The 23,155-nt window shown below is 38.2% G+C and overlaps 1 protein-coding gene across 3 annotated transcripts; it reads right to left on the bottom strand.

Annotated features, from left to right (window-relative positions):
* Positions 1–1,596: 1,596 nt before the first annotated feature.
* LOC130580865 (hyaluronidase PH-20-like) lies at positions 1,597–22,064 on the bottom strand. Of its 3 annotated transcripts, XM_057378641.1 has the most exons (6): positions 21,939–22,064; positions 18,900–19,171; positions 8,859–10,049; positions 7,285–7,374; positions 5,048–5,486; positions 1,597–3,387 (listed from the first exon to the last, which is right to left on the bottom strand). In XM_057378641.1, the coding sequence occupies exons 3-6, from the start codon at positions 9,825–9,827 to the stop codon at positions 3,374–3,376; spliced, it is 1,512 nt and encodes a 503-aa protein (XP_057234624.1). In that variant the 5' UTR covers positions 9,828–10,049; positions 18,900–19,171; positions 21,939–22,064; the 3' UTR covers positions 1,597–3,373. The 3 variants fall into 3 exon arrangements, with proteins under 3 accessions (XP_057234624.1, XP_057234607.1, XP_057234615.1); XM_057378624.1 differs by lacking the exon at positions 1,597–3,387 and having other exon boundaries at positions 4,585–5,486; positions 21,939–22,062; XM_057378632.1 differs by lacking the exons at positions 1,597–3,387; positions 18,900–19,171; positions 21,939–22,064 and having other exon boundaries at positions 4,585–5,486; positions 8,859–15,380.
* Between the last annotated feature and the right edge of the window lie 1,091 nt (positions 22,065–23,155).

The raw sequence follows: 23,155 nt of genomic DNA, 5'->3' as shown, positions 1-23,155 counted from the left end.
TTTGTCCCTGCCTCAGGAAATCATCACTTGACGCAGGCAAGCTGTCATCTTGTCTCAACCTGCTAGTCTCAACCTAGCTTGACGGAGCAGTGTGCTCCATGAGACTGCCAACATATGGTATATTTCTTGTGCAGGATCTTGAAGTTCTGTTGAATAAATATATTTCCTGATATGAAAACAAAGGCAAAGACAGGTGACTGCATGTTGTCTAGAGTCCACATATGTATGGTGCTGAACACAACTCTCTGGAATTGTATGTACAGAGCCAAAATGTTGGTTAAATATATGAAGTAATGATCCACATTCATTTTCATACTGCCTGTGTCTGATTACTAATCAATAAAATACCTTATCAGTTATAAACCAAGGCTTATACAAGCATACACTGAAAAATATCATCTAATTACTACTGGCCAAGGAGAACTATAATCAATATTGCATGATGGTGGTAACACATTAGTGAACATAGTTAAATCCTAGGTTATTCCCTTAAGGATGCTAATATTGATAGGTGCCCTTTACCTTCTTGTCCTTTACTTCTTGTATATAACAAGGGGACAACAAATGTGGGAAGCATTTGCAGTCCTGAGCGGTCGTGACAGTGAAAAGAAGAGTAGCTGCAAGAGGTTCAGAACAGCTATGTGAAAGAATATTCTGTAAAGATCCTGATCCTTGACTGGTATACACAAAAAGCTTAGAATTAGTCTTAAATACAGCATGTTTACATGGTCATCATAATGAAAAATGTTGTGATGCGGGGTTAATTTTCAATTAAAAAGTATTTCCAGAAAAACAGACAGGAAAGTCTGGTATAGCCACACACTGGGAACAATTTGAAAGGGGTAAGGGACAAAGTTAGACTAGTTAGCTTTTTGAATCTGTTTCCAGCCGCCTATACAATGGTTTTCAGTAGCACAGGAGAAAAAACGCCAAGAAAGAGCAACAAAAAAAAGTCTTTAGGAAAAGTGAAGTCATTATCCTAAATAGATCATAAATAAAGCATTACTTTTTTTAAGACACACAATAATTTATTTTTTTTAATCAATGTTATCTTTTTGGAATGAAACTCATTGCTCCAACTTGAAGTCTGGTGCCCTGATTTTGCAGGCTGTTTGGCTTAGACAGAATGGCTGTTTGCCAGAGCAAAAGAGCTGGCACAAGCATAGTGTGAAAAAAACTTTCAAGTGAGTTTTAGGTGTGTATGCTTAAAGGATGGAATTTAGTTGTCAACTTAAAAAGGCCATCAGTGCTCCATAACAGAATGTGTTTTAAAATTATGTAACTGTCTCTACTGTCTTGTTGTTTGTATTGAAAAGTGATGGATAGGTGCATGTAGAAATCTAATCTGCCTGGAAGTTGTCTAGTACATATTGCACAGGTCTGAAATCTTCTGTACAATTCTTGGCTGATATATACAACAGGGTGTCCCTGTGTAATAAAGGGAATAAAGCAAATTTTGCTGAACTCTTTGGGATGTTAGTCACATTCTAGGCTGTCTACACAGTGATCTTGCTGGCCTCTCAAAATATCTCTCTGTGTTGTTACTTTTAACACAGAAAAGCAAAAAAACTGCTGTATGTATCTATCCTCACTGTAAGGTGAGGACTAGACTATGTATGAAAACATAGTCTAGTCTGTTCAGATTCTTTAAGTGCCAGTTGCCATCTCTCTTTGAAGTAGCAATATCTCTGTATGTCCCAGAGTAAGCAATACAATTAACTAGATCCAGATTATTCAGTGAAACAGAATTTCAGTTAAAATTATAGCAAAATGTCAAAACATTGAAGGAGGGTATTAAACAATTTTCACTTAAACAGACCCTTTCACAAACCCACTTTAGCATTTCTCTGTTCCTAAATATTGCCAGCCTGAGTTCTCTGTAGAAAGGAGAAATACAAAGTAATGAATGGCAATCAAAGTGAACTGTTCCTCTAGTATTTAATCTTTTAAAAAATACAAGAATGCAAGAAATGAAAGCTATAAGGCCAGCTAATGATTACAGGAAATTCCAAGAATGTAAGAAAATCTCTTTGGAAGGGGGTCCACTTTAGAAGAATGTAAGTTTGGCTTTGAATATGAGATAGTCACCAGCAATGCAAGGCATAGCACCCCTTTCCTTCTTTTTTCCTTTTACTCCATGGAAACTCATTGACTCCATGGTGACTCTATCATAGAACATAGGTAAAACAGATATACTACAGAGCAAAATTATACATTTGAAAATACTGTCATTTAATACATAGCAGACTTAAATCATGAATTTTGTAGGATTTAAATCATTAATTGCAGATACACATTGGTAAAATTAATAATCCTGAATGGACATTTGAAAGGTGGTTGGCAAAGCATGGTGCATCAGAGCAAAAGGTAGATAGCTGCTTACACATGCAGCTTAGGAAAGCACAGTTTATTGCAATAGATTGCTTTCTGCTCATCTTCCTTTTACTTTTCTGGTCCTGGCTGATTTCAAGAAAAAAAAGAGGTGGGATCAGATGAATACGTCTAACATATCAGTTAGTGTGTTCCTTTCTCTGTACAGTGAGCCTTGGGGAATGGTTGTCAAATTAAGTACCAGGTAGATAAAAACTGTTGAATGGGAAGAGACTGGTCTGTCCACATTCCCCACTGCTTCACTCTTTCGCTTCTGCAGTTCACTTCYTCTGCATGCATTGGGGAGGTCCTGGGTGCTCTGTTTCACTCTTCCGTGATTTTAACTTCTCATTCCGTCTTTTCTGGTATTTTCCGGCTTGAACCATCACAAACATTCTGCTCGCTATTACCCAGCTGATAGTCAAAAGTACTCATGGCAACACTTGTGGATTTTGTGAACCAGCGAGCTGTCTTGCCACAAAGTGCTACAGATCCAGTATCTGTCAGTTTAGCCATGTTAAAGCGTTGTGAAAAAAAATAGAATTTCATGTAAGTTATACAAGTTTTGTGAAGGCATTACCAGTAATGATTCCAGTTTTTAGAAATCCTTTGATAGTTACCACAAATGCCGTGTAAAGGGAGTTCAGCCACAGGAGTTAGAAACTATGCCTTTTCTTTACCCAAGATGAAATCACCAGTATCAAAACTTCTCTGAAAAAAGCATGATTTTACAAAGAGGATTGAAACCAGATGGGTTCTTTTGTCCTGAATCATCTGCTACACATATATTTTTTTATTCATGATTCCACTTGGAACATTAATGGCAGAAAAAGCTTTGATTCAAGTGATTTTTTCAAGCTTTGATTCAGTGATAAGTGGACTTATCACTGTAACTGGAATGAGAAAATTGTCACTTCTTCTTGATAGCTTGCTGTCCAAAAGCCATAAAACACTATTTCTCCATGTTAAGTCTAAAGGCTTCGTCTATTTTTCTGCATCTCTGTTATGACCAATAACCTGAAAATTCAAAGAGAATGGATGTAATATGTGTTTTCTGCTAAATTAAGGAATTAACTTTTTATAAGTAAATGGCCACTGTATTGAACTCCTGGTTATTTTCATTAGTGAGGCAGGCTGTATCTGTGGGAGGTGGTGAATTATTTATGCAGATGATACATAGCTCTAGGGAGATTTTTAATGTATCCATGCCAGCAGCCACTCTTCACCCATCAGAAGGCCAACTGTCTATTAAGCGTTTGACATAATAGTTTGAAAAGGTTATTTTATCAAATAAACTGCAGTAAATTGCTTCTTAATGCTTAAACTGACTATATGTTAATCATAACTAGACTCCTGGTATGATACTGAGAGTAGTTTTCTTTTGAGGTATTTCTGCTACTTTCATACTGCTTTTGGCAATGGAATATTGTTAAGCAAATACTTTCAATTATGCCAGCAGACTGAATCAAAAAGGTGGTCCTGAGATTGGGGACCATGCGAAGTGAATAAAGGGAGTCTCAGGTCCCCAGTGACACTTATCTTTCTACCTCCAGTGCTGGGTTTTCCTGAGGAGCAAACTGATTTCCACCAAGGAGACTCCTCAGGAAATAATGAGGCATAAAGTCCCACACTCAGACTTTTGTCCAAATGGCACATACAGCCCTATCCAGTTCCTAGGGATGGCTGGATGAAGAAACTAGGACTGGAAACCAGTGCTGGTGGAGAATGCACAGGGAGAGCAGATGAGTTGGGAGTATTGACAAGACAAAACAACTGGAAACCAAGAAAGGGACATCTGACATAAGGGAGGTTTGTGAGAAGCAAGGATAAACTGCTGCAGCTCAAATTTTAACTAATGAAGCTGTAATGTTCAAAGTGAATATTCACACTGAAGTTAGAATCTTTTGAAGAGTTACAAATATATTCAATTAAAAGAAAACCTGCAGGATTTTTAAAAGTGGAGGAACATTACATTAATCAGATAAGTTTTATGCTGCAAAGCCTCACAGATCTAAAGTTAAACCAAATATTTGTAAGAGCTTATTCCATTGATGTGCAATGAAATGAATTCTTGCACAGAGCATCAAACCTGATAACTTTTTTTTTTATATGATATATTTAAGTGTCTTAACTTGAAGTACATAAGACAGCATTGCCAACATTTTTTTTCCAAAATAGTTAAAAATGTAAACTGTTGGTAAAAATGTAATTCTGGCTTATCCTCTCATATGGTATAGTCAGTATATATAGACCAATATATCTTTGGCACATATAGTGGTTTATAGAACTTAATTGAAGAAATAGATTCAAGATGAAGTGTCATCTATGGATTAGAAAAGGTTACCTGATACAGATAAGATTATAAACCTTTCAGGAATTATTTTGTTTGTTTAGTAAATAAAAGCATTAGAATTTCAAATATATCCAGGGAAAAGAATATTCTCACTTTCATGGGCCATTTATATTAAAGTTCTCAAAAGYAGAATTAAGTGAAGCAGATCAAACATCCCTATCTTATAGGATGAAGAGCTGCTGAAAGTACGAGTATCATTTTCTTCTAAATCACAGCTACTGGCAGCTGTAAAAGTGTTGTATTCTGCAGTTGTTATATTAAGTATATTATTTCCAGAGGTAGATTGGAAATCTATTTCAGGATGTGTAGATAATGTCACCTTACTCTCAGAGGTAAATGAAAATGCAGTTCTGTTAGACAGGATCTTTTCTTCAGAGGCTTCCATGTTAAAAAGTGAATTTAAGGATATCTGAATGCAAATATCTTCTGAAATGCAAGTATGGAGATAATGAATGTCATTTATATCAGTTCTAGGTTCACATCTGTCCCCTGCATAACAATAGCAATCAAATTTTTCTATGAATGTTTGCAGATCCTGGTACGATGGTTGCCCTTGTAAAGTGTATTTTCCATCCTTTGTCATTTGAATTGCAATATTCTCAGGGTTCAAGTGAAGATAGTCACTGGAATTCCATTTTTTCCGTGCACAAGCTCCAGAGTCTTTGCATAGCACTTGGCTACATATTTTGGCTGCCATTGTGACGTTGATGAGGTATGGAGTCAAAGTTCTCCTAAGGTAGTTGTCCAGAGTTCTACAGGTGTTCTGTGAAAAGAGCATTATACCTCCACAGTTTAGTATGGAAACCATTAAAATGCTGTCATTCTAGTAACAGTACCACAGTGTATATCTATAAATATTTCCCCTGAGGATTTGATAATAGCTATAACTCCTTGTTGGAAGCAAGTTTTTCTGAGAAGTTACAAAATTCAAGGATCACAGCAAATTTATGTTGTGTAGTTGCTGGAGATGTTAGAAAAAGCACTTAGATCAGAAAGCAGTTGTTTTTTAGCTTGCATTTTGTATCTATATTTCATGTAACTTTTTGAATCAGATGCATGTAAAAGAAGTTTCATGAAGGATTGAAGTTCCTTTTTAAGTCTTATATAGTTTGATGAGATCTTGGGAAAAAACCTTACTTCTTCAGCCTAAACAAATACTTTTTTCTGTCAAGTCATCTCTGCGAAAATTTCCAGTTTTTCCCTGACCTGAATAGCTTGACTACAGGGTAGGAAACTTTTATGGCATTTTTGAATGAAAAGAATTGTGGTCGGATGGTCAAATTGAAGGTGTGCTGCGAAAATTGGTCATTCTAATTGATCATGAAATTAGCATATATGCTGTGCATTCTTGGAACTGTTTAACAATCAGATAGTTTGGGAACTCTGTTTCTGGCACTGTGGACATTTGCCCAATACCACACATAGATACACCTAATATTTATACCCATGGAGATCACTTTGGTGAATCCAACATATACATATGTTTTTTGGTTTTCTTTTAGTTATATATAAAAATACATCCAAGAAATTTTGGTTGGTCCAGAAGTCAGTCTTACAGTAATGTTTCATTGCTGAAAGGCTAGTGACTGTGACAGCTGTAAAAAAATCAGGTACAATTAGTGCACAAATACATAGTCTGACTGGGCTGTGGAGAGGTCTTTTTCTCTCACAAGGAATCTCAAAATTCAAACAATAAAACTTGCTGGTCATATGTGTTCTGATGTTGAGATCATGGGCAAAAAATATTCTATGTGCAACTGATACCCTTTCTCAAAGGCAGGCACATTGAAAAACGTCAAGGTGGGATGCATACAGACTTATGCAGGTTTATTTGGGCATGCTTTCTGTGACAGGTCTGGTAGGGATGAAGCGTTTCAGTTCTTTGAACTCAGAAGACTTCACAAGAGTCTTCCCATACAATAGTTTGTCATATCTAACATACCTGATTAAGAATGAGCTACCTGGAAAGAATTATGAGAACATCCTTGTAAAAATGTTTCTCAAACTATGTATTTCCCCTTCCTTAAACAAACTAGAGTTTTTTCCTCTTCTGACTCAGCTCTTTAATACAAGGAAATTAATAAAAGTAGTACCTACAATACACAGAACAGGCAAGGGCTGAACTTTTACAGATTGGCTCCTCCTAGTGCTTGAAATATTATTTCCAAATGCAACAGTTCAAAAAGCAGAAGAGCCTTTTAAAAATTGTTCTGGGCAAGCTCAAGTAGTATTTTATTTACCTCATGACTGGAATGAAATGAAGATACAGGAATTCTTTCTTATATTAATTAAAGAAGTGCTGATTTGCCTAAATTATCATAGTAGTTTGTCCAGTTACACAGAGCTACTGGTACTGATACTTTGAAAGACTGGACTCTTGTTCTGTGTGATGACCTTAATGTTGGCCTCAGATGTGCTTGGGTTTTGACTACAAAAATCTGCTGCCATTATGGAGTCATCATTTTTAAAGTAGAAGATATTATGTAACTGATCATAATGCTTTACATCCTTTTCACTTTAATTCTCCTGAAAAATGTCACGTAATAATTGATCTGGCATACCTTATTTTGTGTTAAATTCAGATCACCCCAGATCACAATTCCAGAAGCACCCAGCGCAGCAGATTCTCCAATGGTATTTACCAGGTCATCCTGAGGCAAAATGTGCAAAGAATCATACAAATGTAAGTAACCTATAACATAAGGGCAAATAATAAAATGCATATTGTAAATGACATATGCAAAATAACTACTTTGAAGACAGCAAGCAATGATACACAATGCAAATGTCCTGCTCTCAACTGCACAATTTTATCCTGGAACTAAGTTGCACAGGTAACGCCAGAAAATGTTGCCAGCAATATCCAATTTATACATGTCATCTGGGTAGAAAAACAAGGCTGTAAAACTCAGCCAGTGGTTAGGCACATGGCATACATTCTTCCAACTGTGTTAAGGTTTATTTTATTGCGTTGCCTTCTGGCTGCTCAGAGCTGGTAGCAACTGGTTTCAGTGGTGCTGTGTGATAAAGATCCTGGAAACTCTAGCTTTTTTTTTTTTTTTTTAACCTTAATTCCTGCTACCAGAAGGCGCTAAAACAGAAAAGTAACCAGAGAAAGAACTTTCAAGAGTAGGAATCTTTCTTTTCCAGAGAATGTCTCTGGTCTTTTACAGAGATTGATTTGGGAAATTTGTTTCTGTTCGGTTCTCCTTTTAAGGTCAGCTATTAGTCCAGTCCTAGCAAAATGTTAAGGCCTCTATGAGATGGAAGAGGACTATGATAATGAAAAGAAACAGCGAAAAAGCAACTTACTGTGGGGCACAACACAAAAAATAGTATTAATGTAAACCTTAAATGATTTGAATTATTAATTCGGACCTGAGTGAGGCCCCTCAGAGTACCCCTTGCTCCCTGAAAGTATCCACAGAGCTGAGGACACTTGCTTATGCTCTATCCAAAATGTGGGAGGACATGAGATACAATGCCATCACTAGCACCACAGCCTCTATCTTCCCTTTCCTCCTGGGCTGGAACACCAAGAAGAGATTCCCCAGACTGGTGGTATCTCTGATAGGTGGTTGTCTATAAAAATATGAAGAGAAAAGCCAGAACAGCAATGAGATTACTGGATTTTAATCGGAGCCTAATCTTAACTAACCCATGACATGCTGGCCTACCATTTAAAAAGCTATTCGAGTGCAGCTAAGGACAGAACTTTCTCATTAGCTTTAAACACCTTTTAAGAAAGACTTGTTTAGTGTATTTTTTTTTCTTATAACCTAAAAAATAGTCATTAGGTAAGCCCAGTATTAATAATTCTCTTTGGGAAACTTTACTCATATTTCTTTCCTCTACCTAAGTGTGCTAAATATGTTTTCTAGCTTTGTGATATTTCATTACATGTAAGGACAATTGAGGGAATAAAACACTATTTGATAAATATAATGAGCAAGGTTTGAAAATAGATGTCTTAGTGTTCTATTTGATCGAATTTCTTTGATGGATTAGTTCAATTTTTTATACAAAATTGCACACTCTTTTCCAGATGCAAGTTAGTATACTTGCTAAATAAGTGTCACTTGGTAAAATTTCTTGCCATATAAATTGGAAGTATTTAAGGTCTAGCTTCACTCACCTCAGAGAGATATTCCTCATGGACATCTGTGAATACTGGACGTGTATATACAAAAACTGGAAGGGGATGACTAGAATTAGAGACATAAGAAGTTCTAATGGCTTCTTGAACTCTGTTGCGAACAAAGAGTTGAGCATTTCTGGAAGATTTTAAGGCTGTCTCTAGATAGACAGATGGATAAAGTGCTGTGCTTTTCTCCCACAACCAGTTAAGCTCATTATTTCTGTCTATTTCAATATCTAAACATGTTCCTGTATAATTGTGTGGGTTTTGTTTGTAATCATAGTTATAACAGTCTGGAAAAAGGTAGTATCCCCATAGACGATTTGGTTTCTTTTCTATGCCCAGCTTCAACGTTTCCAACATAAATGATTTTGCTGCAGATTCAAATTCCATTTTAGCTATAGTTCTGGCTTTGGCTTCTGATAGGCTGAGGTCTCTTTGCTGAACTAGCTCAATGGATTCCTGTCTGTAAATATCTTTTGATCCCCAGTTCCTTATCCACAGAGGTCTCCAGTGTTCCCAGTCAATGACAGCCAATCCAAGCTGTTCATCAGAAGGAATGTAGAACTGGATGTCCTCTTTGGCTTTTTTTAAGTGATTCTCCAGCGGCGAGAGTTGAGGGAGTCCTCCATTGAATGTCTCTCTTGTGACTTCATTTTTGTAAGGGTAGTAGCCAAGTCTGTCTGGATAGAAGAGAGTGATATTTTGCCCAATGGATGTCTTTAGTGTGCTTCCAATTAGAGGAAAAAAATTCATGTCCAGCTGGACTCCAATCTTTTCAGTACAAAGTTCTGTAGGAGCATTCCAGATAGAAAGGAAAGGTGAATTAGAAACAAGTGGACGAGCTCTTATGTTCTGGGATGAGCAGCAAGAAATTAGAAGAGTGGCAAACACCACACCAGATGCTACAGGATACGTACAGCCAACACAGATGCCAAAACTTTGCATTTGTGTTACAGTTTCCATTGTAGCATGTGCAGTGACATTAGGTGCTTCTGATCAGACAAAAACTAAATGCTCTCTAGGTGTTCAGAAGGTTGGCAGTCTGTCAAAAACTTTATCATACAATATATTTCTTCAGATTAATACCTATTAAGCAATATTTCTTGGATGTAAAATAGGGGTGTCCTTTCTACAAGGCTTTCTGTCATTTCAGGTTGCAGGAAACTTTTCAACAACTTCTCAGACCTAATGCAGAAAAAGAGGTAAATGTAAAATAAGAAATTGCACATATGTAATTTCTAACCCTGAAACAAATACCATTTCTGATTTTGAATATATAATGTTTGAATATCATTCCCCTTTGAAGGAAAAGAACAATGTATAACCATAGAGAAATAAACGGTGTATGCATCAGATTTAGATGTCAAACTGACAGTGGTATAGTATTAAGTGGCTCATGGATCAGAGTGAGTGTGCTTACAATTTTGGCTCTCTCAGCCTCTCCTCATATGACAAATGCTATAATCCCTTATTCATCTTCTCAGCAATTTGCTAGACTTGCCCCAGTATGCCCATTGCTTTATTGTACAGGGGAGTCAGAGATGGACACAACACTCCAGATGTGGCATCATCAGTGTTTAATAGGAATAAACACATTGTTTGMTCTTTTGATGGTGTGTGCCCTTGTTAATGCCACCCTGAAGGCTGTTGATCTCCACTGCTGCAAAGATGCATTACTCAATCCAGTGAATTTTGTAGCGCCTATTCTGCAACTGCTTTCCAGCCATTCAGCTCTCAAGCTTGTACTGGTGCATGGGGTTTTTCCTCTCCAGATGTGGGGCTTGGCATTTTCTTTGTTGAACTTCATGAGGTTCATGTCAGCCTCTGTCTTCAGTCTGTAGAGGTCCCTCTAAATGGCAGCATGATCCTGTGGGATATCAGCCATTCCCAAGTTGGATTACCTGTAAATGTGTCAAGGGAGCACTCTGCCCCATTGTTCAGATCATTAATCAGGATGTTGAATAGTGCTGGACCTAGTATGAAGCCTTACTAGAAATAGGCTTCCAGATGGACTTTCGTGGGCCTCCAGCTGTACATCCTGGGCTGATCACGGCCCTTTGATCCTGACAGTGCAGCCAATTTTCAGTTTCACTGTTTGGTTACCTAACTTGTACTTTATCAGTGAGAGTGTTACAGGAGGCAGTGTTGAAAGCCTTGCTAAAATTAAGATTGACAGTATCCTGCRCTCTCCCCTTGTCCACCAAGCCAGTCATCTCTTTGTAGAAGGCTGCCAGGTTGGGCAGGCCTAATCTCCTCTTTGTTAATCCATGCTGACTACTTGCAACCGCATTCTTGTTCCTAATGTAAGTGTTTTCTAGAATTATTTACTTTCTCAGTCTTCCAGAGTCTGAAATGAGTCTGGTCTGCCCAGCCTGTAGCTCCTTGGATCTCCTTTTGTTAACCTTTTTAAGAAAGGAGTTACATTTCCTTTCTTCCTGTCCTTGGAACCTCTCCCAATCACTGTGACTGTTCAATGATTTCCAAGGATGACCTTACAATGCCATCAGCATCTTCTTCAGCACATAGAGCTCCTTGCAGGCACGTACCATTGTGTCCCATACACTTGTATATGTCCAGTCTGTATAAACGTTCCTGATCCTGCTTGTCCTTTGCTCTTGGATCTCCCACCACTCAGCACTAGATCCACATTTTCCCTTCCGCTGCTGCTATACCTCTAAGAAGCCCTTCACACATCTTGCCTTATTCAACTCCAAGTGGGCTCTGGCTTTCTTAACCACATCCCAACAGCTCAGACTGTTTTTCGTTCACGTGTCATTTCTAGGACATCATGTGTGCTTCCTTTTTATGTCTGAGCTTTGCCAGGAGTTCCTCCTGCCATCGCTTGATTTTCTGTATGTGGAGATTGTTGAACTTGGAAAAGGTGATTCTTAAAAATCAGTCAGCTCCTGGACCCTTCTCTCCAGGGTTATCTCCCAAGGAATTCTTCCAAGCTGATGCTTCAAGGTGCCAAAATGTGCTTTCCTGAAGGCAGTGATTATGATCTTGCCATATGCTTTGTTGCCTCTTTTCAAGATCCTGAACTCTACCATCTCCTAATCATTCCAGCCAAGACCCAGCCTTCACCATTCGTGTTTGTAACTGTGAGGTACAACAGAGCATCTCTCTTGCTGGCTGCTCTGTTGTACCTAAGTGACAATTCCTGAGAGAATACAGATGGAGACTTCCTGGACAAACTTTAAGAATTCCATACTGAAATTCTGGAGAACTGTATTTTCCACTTATGTAAATACAGCTTGTTCAAGTTAAATAAATTTTCACACATAACCACCTGATACACAGCAGCATTTGCCAGGACACTGATCTTTTATGTGATTGGTTTTGTCATAAGAGAGTGGGATCACCTCAGAAAGAAGCTGTAAGGGTTGTTTGACTTTTATTGTTCCTCTGTCTTTGATTGTAAGAGATTTCTTACACCCCCACCCCCCAACTGAAGTCAGAAAACCACAGAACACGCATTTTATAATTTGTTCCTATAAGCTCTATTTTTATGAGTGTATTTTAGTAATAGGCTGACTTGGCATAAAGCAAAAGAGGAAAGTATTGTTTTGAATACTACATTTGCTGGTTTAGCTAGAATTTGTTTATTATTGGCAAATCTTGTAAAGTTTAATTTAACTAATTATTGGGAAATGGTTTTCCTCCAAATCTTGCTGTGATGTACTCTACTGGGTGTGAGTTAATAGATTATTTTATGTGATCATTTCCAGTTAAAAGGATTGCCTTCATCCCAGCCTTACAATGACAGCTCTGCTAAATGTTATTGTCTTCAGTCTTGATGTCGGTCTAAGTGAGCTGTCATAAAGCTGCCCTTTTCCTTGTCAAAAAGTCAATTCCTTTACAATATATTAACACTAATTGCTCAGGGGCTACCAGACTGGAAGTACATATTGATGGAGCTAAGTGCCTTTAGTCTAGGCAAAAAGCTTTAACTTTGGATTTTCCCAAAGCTGGCACTTGTAAAGGTTAAGTATTAAAAGGAAATCCTATTAATTTTCTCAGTTTAATTATTGCATCATTTTTTACAGCATAAACTGGACTGCAGAAATACACATGGTTGAAAGTGCAAGTGTGTTTCTGTTGTTTTGGTAAATACACAGACATCAATTTGGGCCATGCCACATGTCCCTGAGAAGATGGACTCTGAAAAGGTTCCACTTGACCAAAGAGAGTTTTAAAACAAAAGGCAAAGAAGTACTATACATGCCCTTAAACTTCTCACAAATGGATGTTGTGTGCTGTCCCACAAAGGGATGGTGCATTGCATCAAAAAGCATTGGTTATAAGTCATTGTTTGACTTATGTTCAAAACATGCCACTAAACATTAGAGGAATTGAGCTTTGAGGTTTTTTATGAAAATTAGACATGAGAGTCCACATTCAGCCTTGATATGACTAGATATTGCTTAGTCAAGTCAGATCTGCTACCATTAAACTTAAGCCAATAAGCAAAATGAGTATCTGGCACTCCTACATTAATAGTGTTAGTTACACTTACTGAATTTCAATCAAAAAACTGTAAAATCTTACACTTTCCCTATTTTGGTTTGAACACATGAAAGCAGAGGTGCTCTTCATGACTTCTAAGGCAGAAGGTGAGGGTTATGGAACTGTGCTCTCTTGTTGAACAACAGCATGTAAGAACACTTCCAGTGCCAAGACCATCAATGTAGTTATTTTAGATTATAGATTGCATACTTCTCATGTTTATTAACTGTTTCTTGCATTGCAAACAATACATGTGTTATTGCCTACTAATTAATGGCATAATAAAAAATAAATACTGATGTGAAAATTGGCTGGTCTTTTCTCTACACCAAAGAAAATATGAATACAGAAGTCAGCAAGTAGAACTGCGGTTTTTGATGGGACAGAAGAATCTAGCTCTTTAAATCTTTACATTTAAGTCTTTAAATGCCTGAGGCTGTGATGTAGGGTGTGTAGTCAAATATGCAGATGGGACCAAAATATTAAGGATTTATTCCTTATTCTTTTGTTTTGATATAAACACTAGCTACTTTAGTGTAGAAATAATTTGATGTTACAGACAAAATGAGATATTCATGTAATTTAAGTTCTTAATACAAGTTGTTTTGTATTTTCCTTTATCTGAAGGTTATGAAAAAGTAAAGTTATACAGATGTCTAAGGACTCAACCCTATCTTCTGTGAAGAGGTGAGCACTGATTAAGTCCTAAGGAGAAATAGAGTAGACTTCTGAGGAGTAGAAGAACAAAGTATATGTTAAATTAAATTAGCATAATTACATTCGGAACAAACCTGACGGAGAATATAAAGCATTTTTTAAAGTTACCAGCAATTCTGCTACAGCCATTCACAGTTTCTCTAAATAGGATCTGTTCTGCCCCCCCTGCTGGGGAAGAGCTGTCTGAAGTCAACACGTGTTTTTCATAGATCAATGAAAAATAATCAATGTATCTGACGTCTGTCCTGCTCTGTCCTTGGGTGCCCCAGGTGGTGTTGCTGTGGGAAATGACTCCGTTCCCATCCATTCTGTTCTGGAAGACTCTTTCTTCCAGATGAAAGGAATGGTATCACTGTTTCAACTTCCAGTTAAACCCTCCAACCCTTTTTAGAGGTGCATGTTCTGTCTAGGGGCTRCTTATTCATGACAAACAGGTGTCAGAGCCATGAAACAGCCACAGAAGAAAGGGAAGAATAACATAGTTACATYGCATTCCCCATTTGAGTAATTTTGGCACTTCTTAAAGAAAAGACAATGACATTCAATTAACCCAAACACACATGGGTGTTGTGATGATAACATTAACATTTGTGAGGAATAGCAAGGTCCACAGAGAGAAGGTCCACCTCTGAACTGTCTGTGCTACACAGCCAGTGGCAGGTTTAACCTGTGAAAGGTGGTGTTTGCACAGAGGATATAGCTTCATTGTTCAAATTCTTTAAGCTTCACTTCCCTGTTAAGTCAGAATTTGGTAAGCACTGATGGTGACAGTGGTTGTAAAACTCCACCCTCATTTCAGTATAATTTTCTTAGCTGGGCTAAGGCAACTGTTAATGAGGCCACGTAATGAATTGCTGTCGTTGAAAATGCTTCAGCTGAAAGAGGAGGAAGGGATTTTTATGATTAGGTAAATGAACCAGCAAAACTGGCTAGTTTAGTCAGCATTTCTGATTTAAGAGATGCTTGTCAAACTACACCCCAATGCCGTGGCTGTCCTTATCATCCAGAACTGACAAATCATCTCTTTCATCATTGGTTACTCCCATTCCTGAGTTCCATTTCTGAGCACAGGGCAATGAGTACATGAGGACCTGAATAAACTTCCTAAGAATTTTCTGTGTCAGCATTCATGACTCTTGCCTGTGGAAAAAAAAAAAATCAAAATATGCCAGTGATTTAAAGGTCAGGAACTGAGCATCCAGATTGTAAACAAACCTCCTTCTACACATACATATACAACAACTTTTCAAACTTTTTTAAAAGTCAAACAACTTTTAAATTATTTAAATGAGTTAAATATATGGGTTTAACTCATTTTATTTAAATGAGTTAAACTATAAGTTTTTACTATTATGTCCAAATTATTTTCATAGTCTTAGGATGACTGCTGCAGTGTTCCATAATTGCCTTCATGTATTAGAAAAATCTCTATACTATTCATTCTTTTTTTTTTCTCTTGCAAGTTCTAATTTGCAATTTTATAAAAATTCTAAATATCTTAACCTGTTAATTAATGTTTTAATTTGGTTTTTAGCAAGTTAGTCAAATAAACTATCTGAACACATTTCCAAGAGTACCTGGAAAAATTTCCTTTGCTGTGTTATGTATAAATAGATGTGGCAGAACTCAGATTTTGTAATGCTGGTTTCCATTGCAGAGGAGTCAGGGACAAAATAGAGTCCATCATGTGTCACTTTGCAAAGTATTCTGTCTCACTGAGATTACTCTGCAAAATAATCACTGTCTGCTGAATCTCTAGTATTTTGCAGCAGAACAAGTCCAGATATATTCTCTGTAGCAAGAAAAATCCATTACTAGTCAATATAGTGTTAAAAAATATAATTGTATATTTATCATGAATATGGATTAATATGCAGCTAATTAAAGGTGAGAATGACCTGGGAGCATATTTGGATCACTATGCTACACCACTGCTATCCTAACCTAGAATACTGGGCAAAACACAGCCCAGTTTTTAAAAGCAACTACTGGTTTTTCTTTCGTTTGTTTTTAGTCAAGTATGTTTTTCACTCTATTACACTGAAATCCCATGAATAATTCTAATTAGAAGCCTTCAAAAAAAATAAACACAAATGGCCCAAACCCAATTTTCTTTGTGCTTATATAGTGAGCCTCCTCTTTGTTTTGACTACTTCTCAAAGTAGTAGTCAAATTTTCATAGAGTCATACAGTGGTTTGGGTTAGGAGGGACCTTTAAAGTTCACCTAGTCCAACTTCCACTAGTCCATTCCACTAGGAATGTTACTTAGGATGCCCAATGTCAGATTTTCTGCAGCATCATGTACTCCAGCATCATTTTAAATTCTTTTGGACAGCAGTATTTACAAAGAGCTTTAGTGTAGATCATTGTGCACATTAAAGTGTGAGGACAGGCTTCCTAAGCACTTCTCAATCATCTCAGTGAGCTTTTCCAAACATGACAATCTTACACCTACAAGTGTATAGATGCTATTGAAGGTGGCCCATAATATGGAGGATTATAATCTGCTATTAGTAAACACTTAATGATCATCCTCTCCCTTATGAATACTATTTTGAAAACCAGAAGTCTGAACCCAACAGAAAAACATACATTCTTTCCCTCTAAGCAAACATGCAGCATGGGAAGAACTGCAGTATATTTCTATACAAAGCAGGGAGCATTTCACATCTGTGTTAGAAATTTATTTCTCTCCCTAAGAAACTATTACTCTAATCTAGGAATTATGAAAAAAAATATTATCTACGCTGTAAAAAAGTAACTGTGCCTTTGGAAAAGGTGAGATTTTTCTGGAGTGTGTCTGCAGAAGAGACCAGGACAGACTTTTGCATAATCCTTAGAAGTATTTCAGTATTAAAATTTACACAACAGGCAATTCTGTATCTGAAACTGACTCAAAAAACGGTGCCATCTTTTTTAGAAAAAAGTAAAACCTTGAAGAAAGATGATAGTGGCATTAGCTTTCAAATGTATGGGAGCAGAAACACCCCTGGGGAAAATGAAACCTGCATGGATTAAATAGTTCCTGGGTTTTCAGTAGCCACACTCTAGAAGGTGTTGCTAGAGCAACAGGAGGCAGGGTAGCAGGGGAGGTCTTCAAAGCRAATTATCCTTGGAAATAAATATGTATTATTAACCTCAGTACCAGTTTGTACATTAACATATGTCTGCACAGTATGTGATTTCAAGTTCTCTTCTGCAATACCTGAATGTTCTCTCTTTTTAATCTTCCTCTCCTGGGACTGTAATTCATTCCATATTCCTTTCTCCCACAATTGTATATAAATAAACACAATTTGACTAAAATATGAAAATGCAGTAAAGAAATAAATCTTGCCTCAAGAGTAATTCCTCTTTCCTACTGTGTCCCTTTTCACCTACTGTTCCTTCACAGCCCTCACATAGCCTTTTGTTATTTTGATAAACCCACTAATACTGAGGAGCCGGTCTAATTGCCACCCATCCCTGGAGATAAGTGGGAGAGATGGGCAAACAGATGTCAAAGTCTCAAAACAAAAGTGAGTACAAAGCTATGCAGAAAACCAGTGATTTATGAAGGTGGCATTAGCATTATCGAGCATTGTTTTGGGAAACGGGTATGCAGAGAATTAACAGTTCAGCTGAAAAGAAGAAAGGAGCGCAGTTGGGCCTGCCTGAGCAAGAACATTAGCATAACCCTTGGACAAAGCCTAAGGGAAAGGATTTACAGTGCAGGAACTGAAAGCAGGGGCTTGTGGCTCCCAGCTGAGGAGATGTGTTCTTTTTTTTGGACCTGCCGCGAGTTAGGGTGGCAAAGTTGGTTCCTTCCCTGCAGATGTACAGCTGGGACACCTGAGCCCTCCACCGGCATCTGGGACAACCTGCAAACCCCCTCACAAACTTTGACCAAATTGCAAAGCTAAGAAACACAGTGTCTATTGGTTTCAAGGTTAAGAGATCTTAACATCCAGCATGTTAAGAGAGGGAGCTTGGACCATTTGCCATGGGACAGTGAGTGCTATCCAGGCCTGGCTCTTGCTGCGCACATCCTCCCTCCCTCTCAGATTTTTCCTCCTGAGAGGCTTTAGTGCAGACCCATGCCAGCCCACACCTGTGTGGGATTGCCCAGCACGTGCTCCATTGCTTACATGCGACTCTTGGCTTAAACCTCTTACCTCAGATATGTGGATTGTCTTGCCTGCCTGTGGCTTCATGTAAAAAAAAAAAACTATTACACTGCAGCATATCATTTACCAGAGTTAAAAGGTTGAAAACATGCAGGTGTCTTTTCTTTCTCCCCTGATTGGAGGCATTCACTAGCATGAAGTAATTTCATTTTAAACTTTCCCAGGCTTAAGTTTATACCAATAGATTCCTAAAGAAACAAAAATCCCTATTATCCTACTCTTACCTGTAAAGGAAACTTATTCCCACCCCCTAAGAAAAACTGCCTAGACTAACATTTTAACCTAAAAAGCTTGAAACAAGGCTTATTTAAAATAAGATTGTTTTAGCAATTTTGTTTGTCTGTCTACATAGATTTGATTCAATACCTTTGACAGCTAAATATGTGGAGGTAATGAGTAATTTTTTGTATGTAATAGTTCAATGAATCACTGGCATTGAAAAAAAAAAGTTAAAATACACTGAGAGAGAAACAGCTGATAAGATCACACACCATTCAGTGTGTGTAACACAAGTAAGTGGTTACACCTCATGACTTCTGACAATCTTTCTGGAAAGTTCTACCAAATTTTACCTTCCCTCCCTGAGACTTGAATTTAAAAATAGTAAAAATTTAAACAGCATAAAAACAATCAGTAAATACTCACCTAAATGATTCTACGGGTCAGGGCTTGCTGAAATGAATGAACAGGTGAGTCGACACAATATTTACCCTTGTCTAGAAAGGCAGGGCTCTGGCTCAGCCAATTGGGATTCATCATTTGGTGAAAGCCTTAGCATAATTATAGGGTCGTTGATCAAAGGTGTCTCCTGACACGGCTGATTGTAGTTAAGTAGTACAACAATACATTACCCATCCGAGGTCTTGCACCGTGTTCTCTAGTTTACTGAACAAATTCTTTGAAAGAGTTCCTTTTTTCTAAAAAAAGAAATACAGTTGAATTTCATTTTGCTTTTCAATGTGGCAGTGACTTGTCCAATGGATGCAAAAAACAAACGGGCTGGGGAGAGCAAAACCACGTTTTGCTTTGCCAGAATCTGGAATGCCCCCAGGTGGTGCATTCATGCAGGGTGTGAAACCAGGTCACAGGAAGAGATCCTGTGCTGGAGAGCAGGTGCCAAGATTTCCACGGTTGGAGATCATTGAGCTGAGCACCACGTTAGACCCTCTGACTATTGTCACAGGGATTTGGGCAGAACCACTGGAGCTTTATAATTAACCTACCATCTCTGTTATTAAACTCCCAGCTCTGATTATGCTCACACAGTGCTTTGGCTTGGTTGAGGACTTCCCACATCAAAGGGATGGCAGGGGTGCCACAAGTTAGAGTTGTTTTGAGCTGTGCACCCTCTGTTATACTTTGAATACTGTAATTTAAAAACTATTTTTCATCATCCCTGGCATAAAAAATAATTTTGTCTTTGGAATCCATTTCTGTTTCAAGACAGTCATTTCTATATTGTAAGCTTTTTGTCATTTTAGATGGCATACACCATATTTTCTTTGTGTAATATTTTTTATTGTCCTCCAATTTTCATCACTCCAAACATTCTTTCCCTTCAGCCGTGCAGAAGATGGGGTTGACTCCCCCAACTCGCTCCCAGGATTCCTACCATAGGTGAGCTTTGCCCTCCTACGCAGTCAGACCCAGACAGTGTTGTATCTCTGGCAGGTAAGAGATGGCAGCTCAGGTTGCACTGGCAGTTCTGATTAGCACCACATGCATTTGGCATGCTCTGTGTGCATCTAAAATTTGCTTTCCTCATTTAGGAATGACTTTGTCACTTGCCTTTATCTTAAATTACAGCTCATTTCTCTTTAGTCAAGATTTGCTATTTTTCATAGTTCTTTGCCAGCTCCAGCCTAAACAATTCAAACTTCTTTTTGGAGAGCTATGACTGAACTCCATCCAGCCTGGCCATATGGTAACAGGTTCAGCTACCTAGAGAGATGGGCCATTACAAACATTCTCTTTTGTTTGAAAGATTCACTTTAGGTGCTAGTGAAGTTGTAAATCTTTTTCTAGGACTGAAGTCTGGAAGAGATCTGACCAACAAGCACATGCTGTAGACATCCTCAAATCTTATTGTCTGACCGTCTGAGTCAGGGAACTGACCTGAATATACATGGCCTTTGTCACCAAGTTTCTGTACTCTGGAAACCAGGGCACTGGGGAAGAGACATGCTAACCAGTGCATTCCCCTGGGATGTACATTAAACATACTAGAAAACCAGGGAGCTTGGGAGCATACTGTTTTTAACCTGAGAGTTTTCCTTCCTAAGTGTGTATAAACTTTCCAGGTGGAAATATGTCCTGAATGCACCAGAGTCCTCTTCTGTGTTATAGCAGTTCAAGCCACTGCCATCTCCCACTGTCCACTGGGAAATTTGATGCCCTGTGGGTAAGTCTGTGTCATGCAATGGAGACCAAGAAGTGTTTACCTTTATTTCCAAATAAAACAATTTACCTGCAGTGTACAATGAAACACAGAGATACCAGCCTGGATTTTTAAATGGTAAGGCATGAAAAATTGCAGTGTATTTGTTCAACATAGGACAGGTGGGTTTTTTTTAAGTTTTCCTGACCTATTTTTAGGACCTGAGATGGTCTCAGTATGGGATAGTTCTGCACTGCACCTTCTAAGCCCAAAAGCCACCCCTGAAATAACTGGCAGGTTTCAGTCCCCCACCTCATTTGCAGAGTGACTCTGCTGTTATGTCTGCAGACCTTTTAGTTTGGACACTGCATCACATTCCTGCAGTTACATTTTTTCCCTCTTCTGGCACATTTGCATATGTAAGGCTACCTCTGACTTGTGCTTCTCTATGCAGGCTAACAGGAGCAGCATACCTCTCCCCTGGGAGCCTCCTACAATGTGGCTTGCACTCAACGCTTTCCAGGGCTCAGATCAAAGCTTTTAAAGGCAACACAGAAGGCTCTTTTGCCTTTTTTTCCCCTGCAATTTTGAATAACTAACTCATTTTCATTTTGAGAATGACAGATCTAATTTATATTTAAATCTTTCTAATCCCTTCCCAAGCTGCCATGACAAAAGGCATTGAAAAAATTAGTAAATAAGAATCTTCCTATTTACCTGATTGCCATTCATGTCTCATTGTCTTTTGTGTCATTTTATGCCAATGCACTTTCAAGTTCTATCTTACAATGTGAAAGCTAAAATCAATCTGGGTGAAATGGGTTTACGTCAAGAAAGATATATTCCTGTTTATCATGTGTTCATATTGAAAGCAGCAGCTTTAACAGAAGACCAAAGAAGGAGACACCCTTCCTCATCCAACCCAAGGAGAAGAAATGATTTGGGAACCTAAACTCTGGCTTAAACCAACGACAATAGCCCAGGATGCTTCTGAAGCTTATCTCATCCCAAAGTGTCACCARTGAGCACCCAGACAGTGCAGGTAATTAACTGCTGCATCTCTGCTAATTTATACCAATGAACCCACATTCCTTAATACAGTGGATGTTTGGAATCATGCCTTCAGCAAGAGTGAGCCCACTGGCCTATTCATGTGGTTATCTGGGAAAGGATCCTTCCCACATGTGCAGGTTCAAGGCACACTTAGGAAGAAGAGAGAGAAGCACACATCCTCACCCCAACAGCAGAGAACAGGAACTTAACCAACTTTGCCATTGGAAATACTAGAGAGTACAAGAGGCACTTACCAGCATTCCCTGGACTCCTTAATTCTTGTCATTTAAGATACCAGGACCACTGGATCTCAGCAAATCTGGGCTCGTGTTCTCAGATGACACACTTTACTTTTTGGCACCAGAGTGTGTCTTACAGGCCAGAACATTTCTTTTCTGTTAAGGAAATATAATCCACCTGGGTGTTATTCATGTGGTAGACATGCAAAATCCACATTAATATTCTCCACCTACTCTTTCTCTAAAATGCTAATGTTTTTATTAGCCATCTTTACAGAGAATAATCTTTACAGGGTAGAGAATATGACAGATGATACTGACCAGCAAACACTATCTTTGGTTAAGAGTCTTGGCCTTCACCCAAACACAGAAACATATCACTGCCCCAAGCAAAGATACGTGCAAGACTCATGAAGGAAGAGGCTTTGTTTCCTGGTTATTCCTTTGCAGTGGTTTGTGCAAAAGTTGGCAGACAAGAACAAGGAAGGAGGAAGGAGAGTACCTGGAAATAGGCTCTGCCATCTCTATCTGGGTTGATAATGGATTTGCAGTCCCCTTGTATCTCTTAGCTGGACGGTCTCTACGCATGCAGCAGAGACAGCTAGCACAGGTGTAAGCAGGCAAAATCACCTTCACCTGTCTTTTACTGGAGCACAGCAAGCAGGAGTGGGAGATCAGTGTCTCTTCTACTGCTACTACCACCATTTCCACTCTGAGAAACAGTATTTGACTACTCAATGTGAACTCGATTAATTTCTTTAGGAATGCCACATTCCCTATTAGTTTCTGATAGGTATTTTTATTTTTTTTTTTAACAGATTGGCATTTTTGTTAACAAATAATTTGATCAAACAGTTCCCACCCAGTAGTACTTCTCAGTGTAGTGGATTTTTAGGGTTTTCGTTCTCCTCAGCTTTGCATGTATCAACTTGATTCTTTGATTTTAAGGATCAACTTTGATTTCAAGGATTTTTTTCTGAGACCTTCTTGGAGTTAAATCTGTTCTTTCTCATGAGCATTCAAAACTTGTCTGGTGTGTCTGTTTTCCCCACTCCCTCCCTCTAAAGCCAAAGAGAGTTAAAACTCATTATGGCTTTGCTATAGCTATTTGTACACTGGAAGGAAGTTTAGAGATGTAGATACTAAAAGGTAATGACCAATATTTGCCCTGTATTACAAACAATTCAAGGGTTACAGAAGCCTTTTTTTATTTTCTTTACCTGTTACTAGCT

Source organism: Malurus melanocephalus, unplaced genomic scaffold (assembly GCF_030028575.1).
Source record: "Malurus melanocephalus ecotype Western Australia unplaced genomic scaffold, MMel_1.1 scaffold_11, whole genome shotgun sequence".
Lineage (NCBI taxonomy): Eukaryota > Metazoa > Chordata > Aves > Passeriformes > Maluridae > Malurus > Malurus melanocephalus.
The sequence above is the reverse complement of the archived record's forward strand: the minus strand, read 5'-3'. Positions and strand labels throughout refer to the sequence as shown.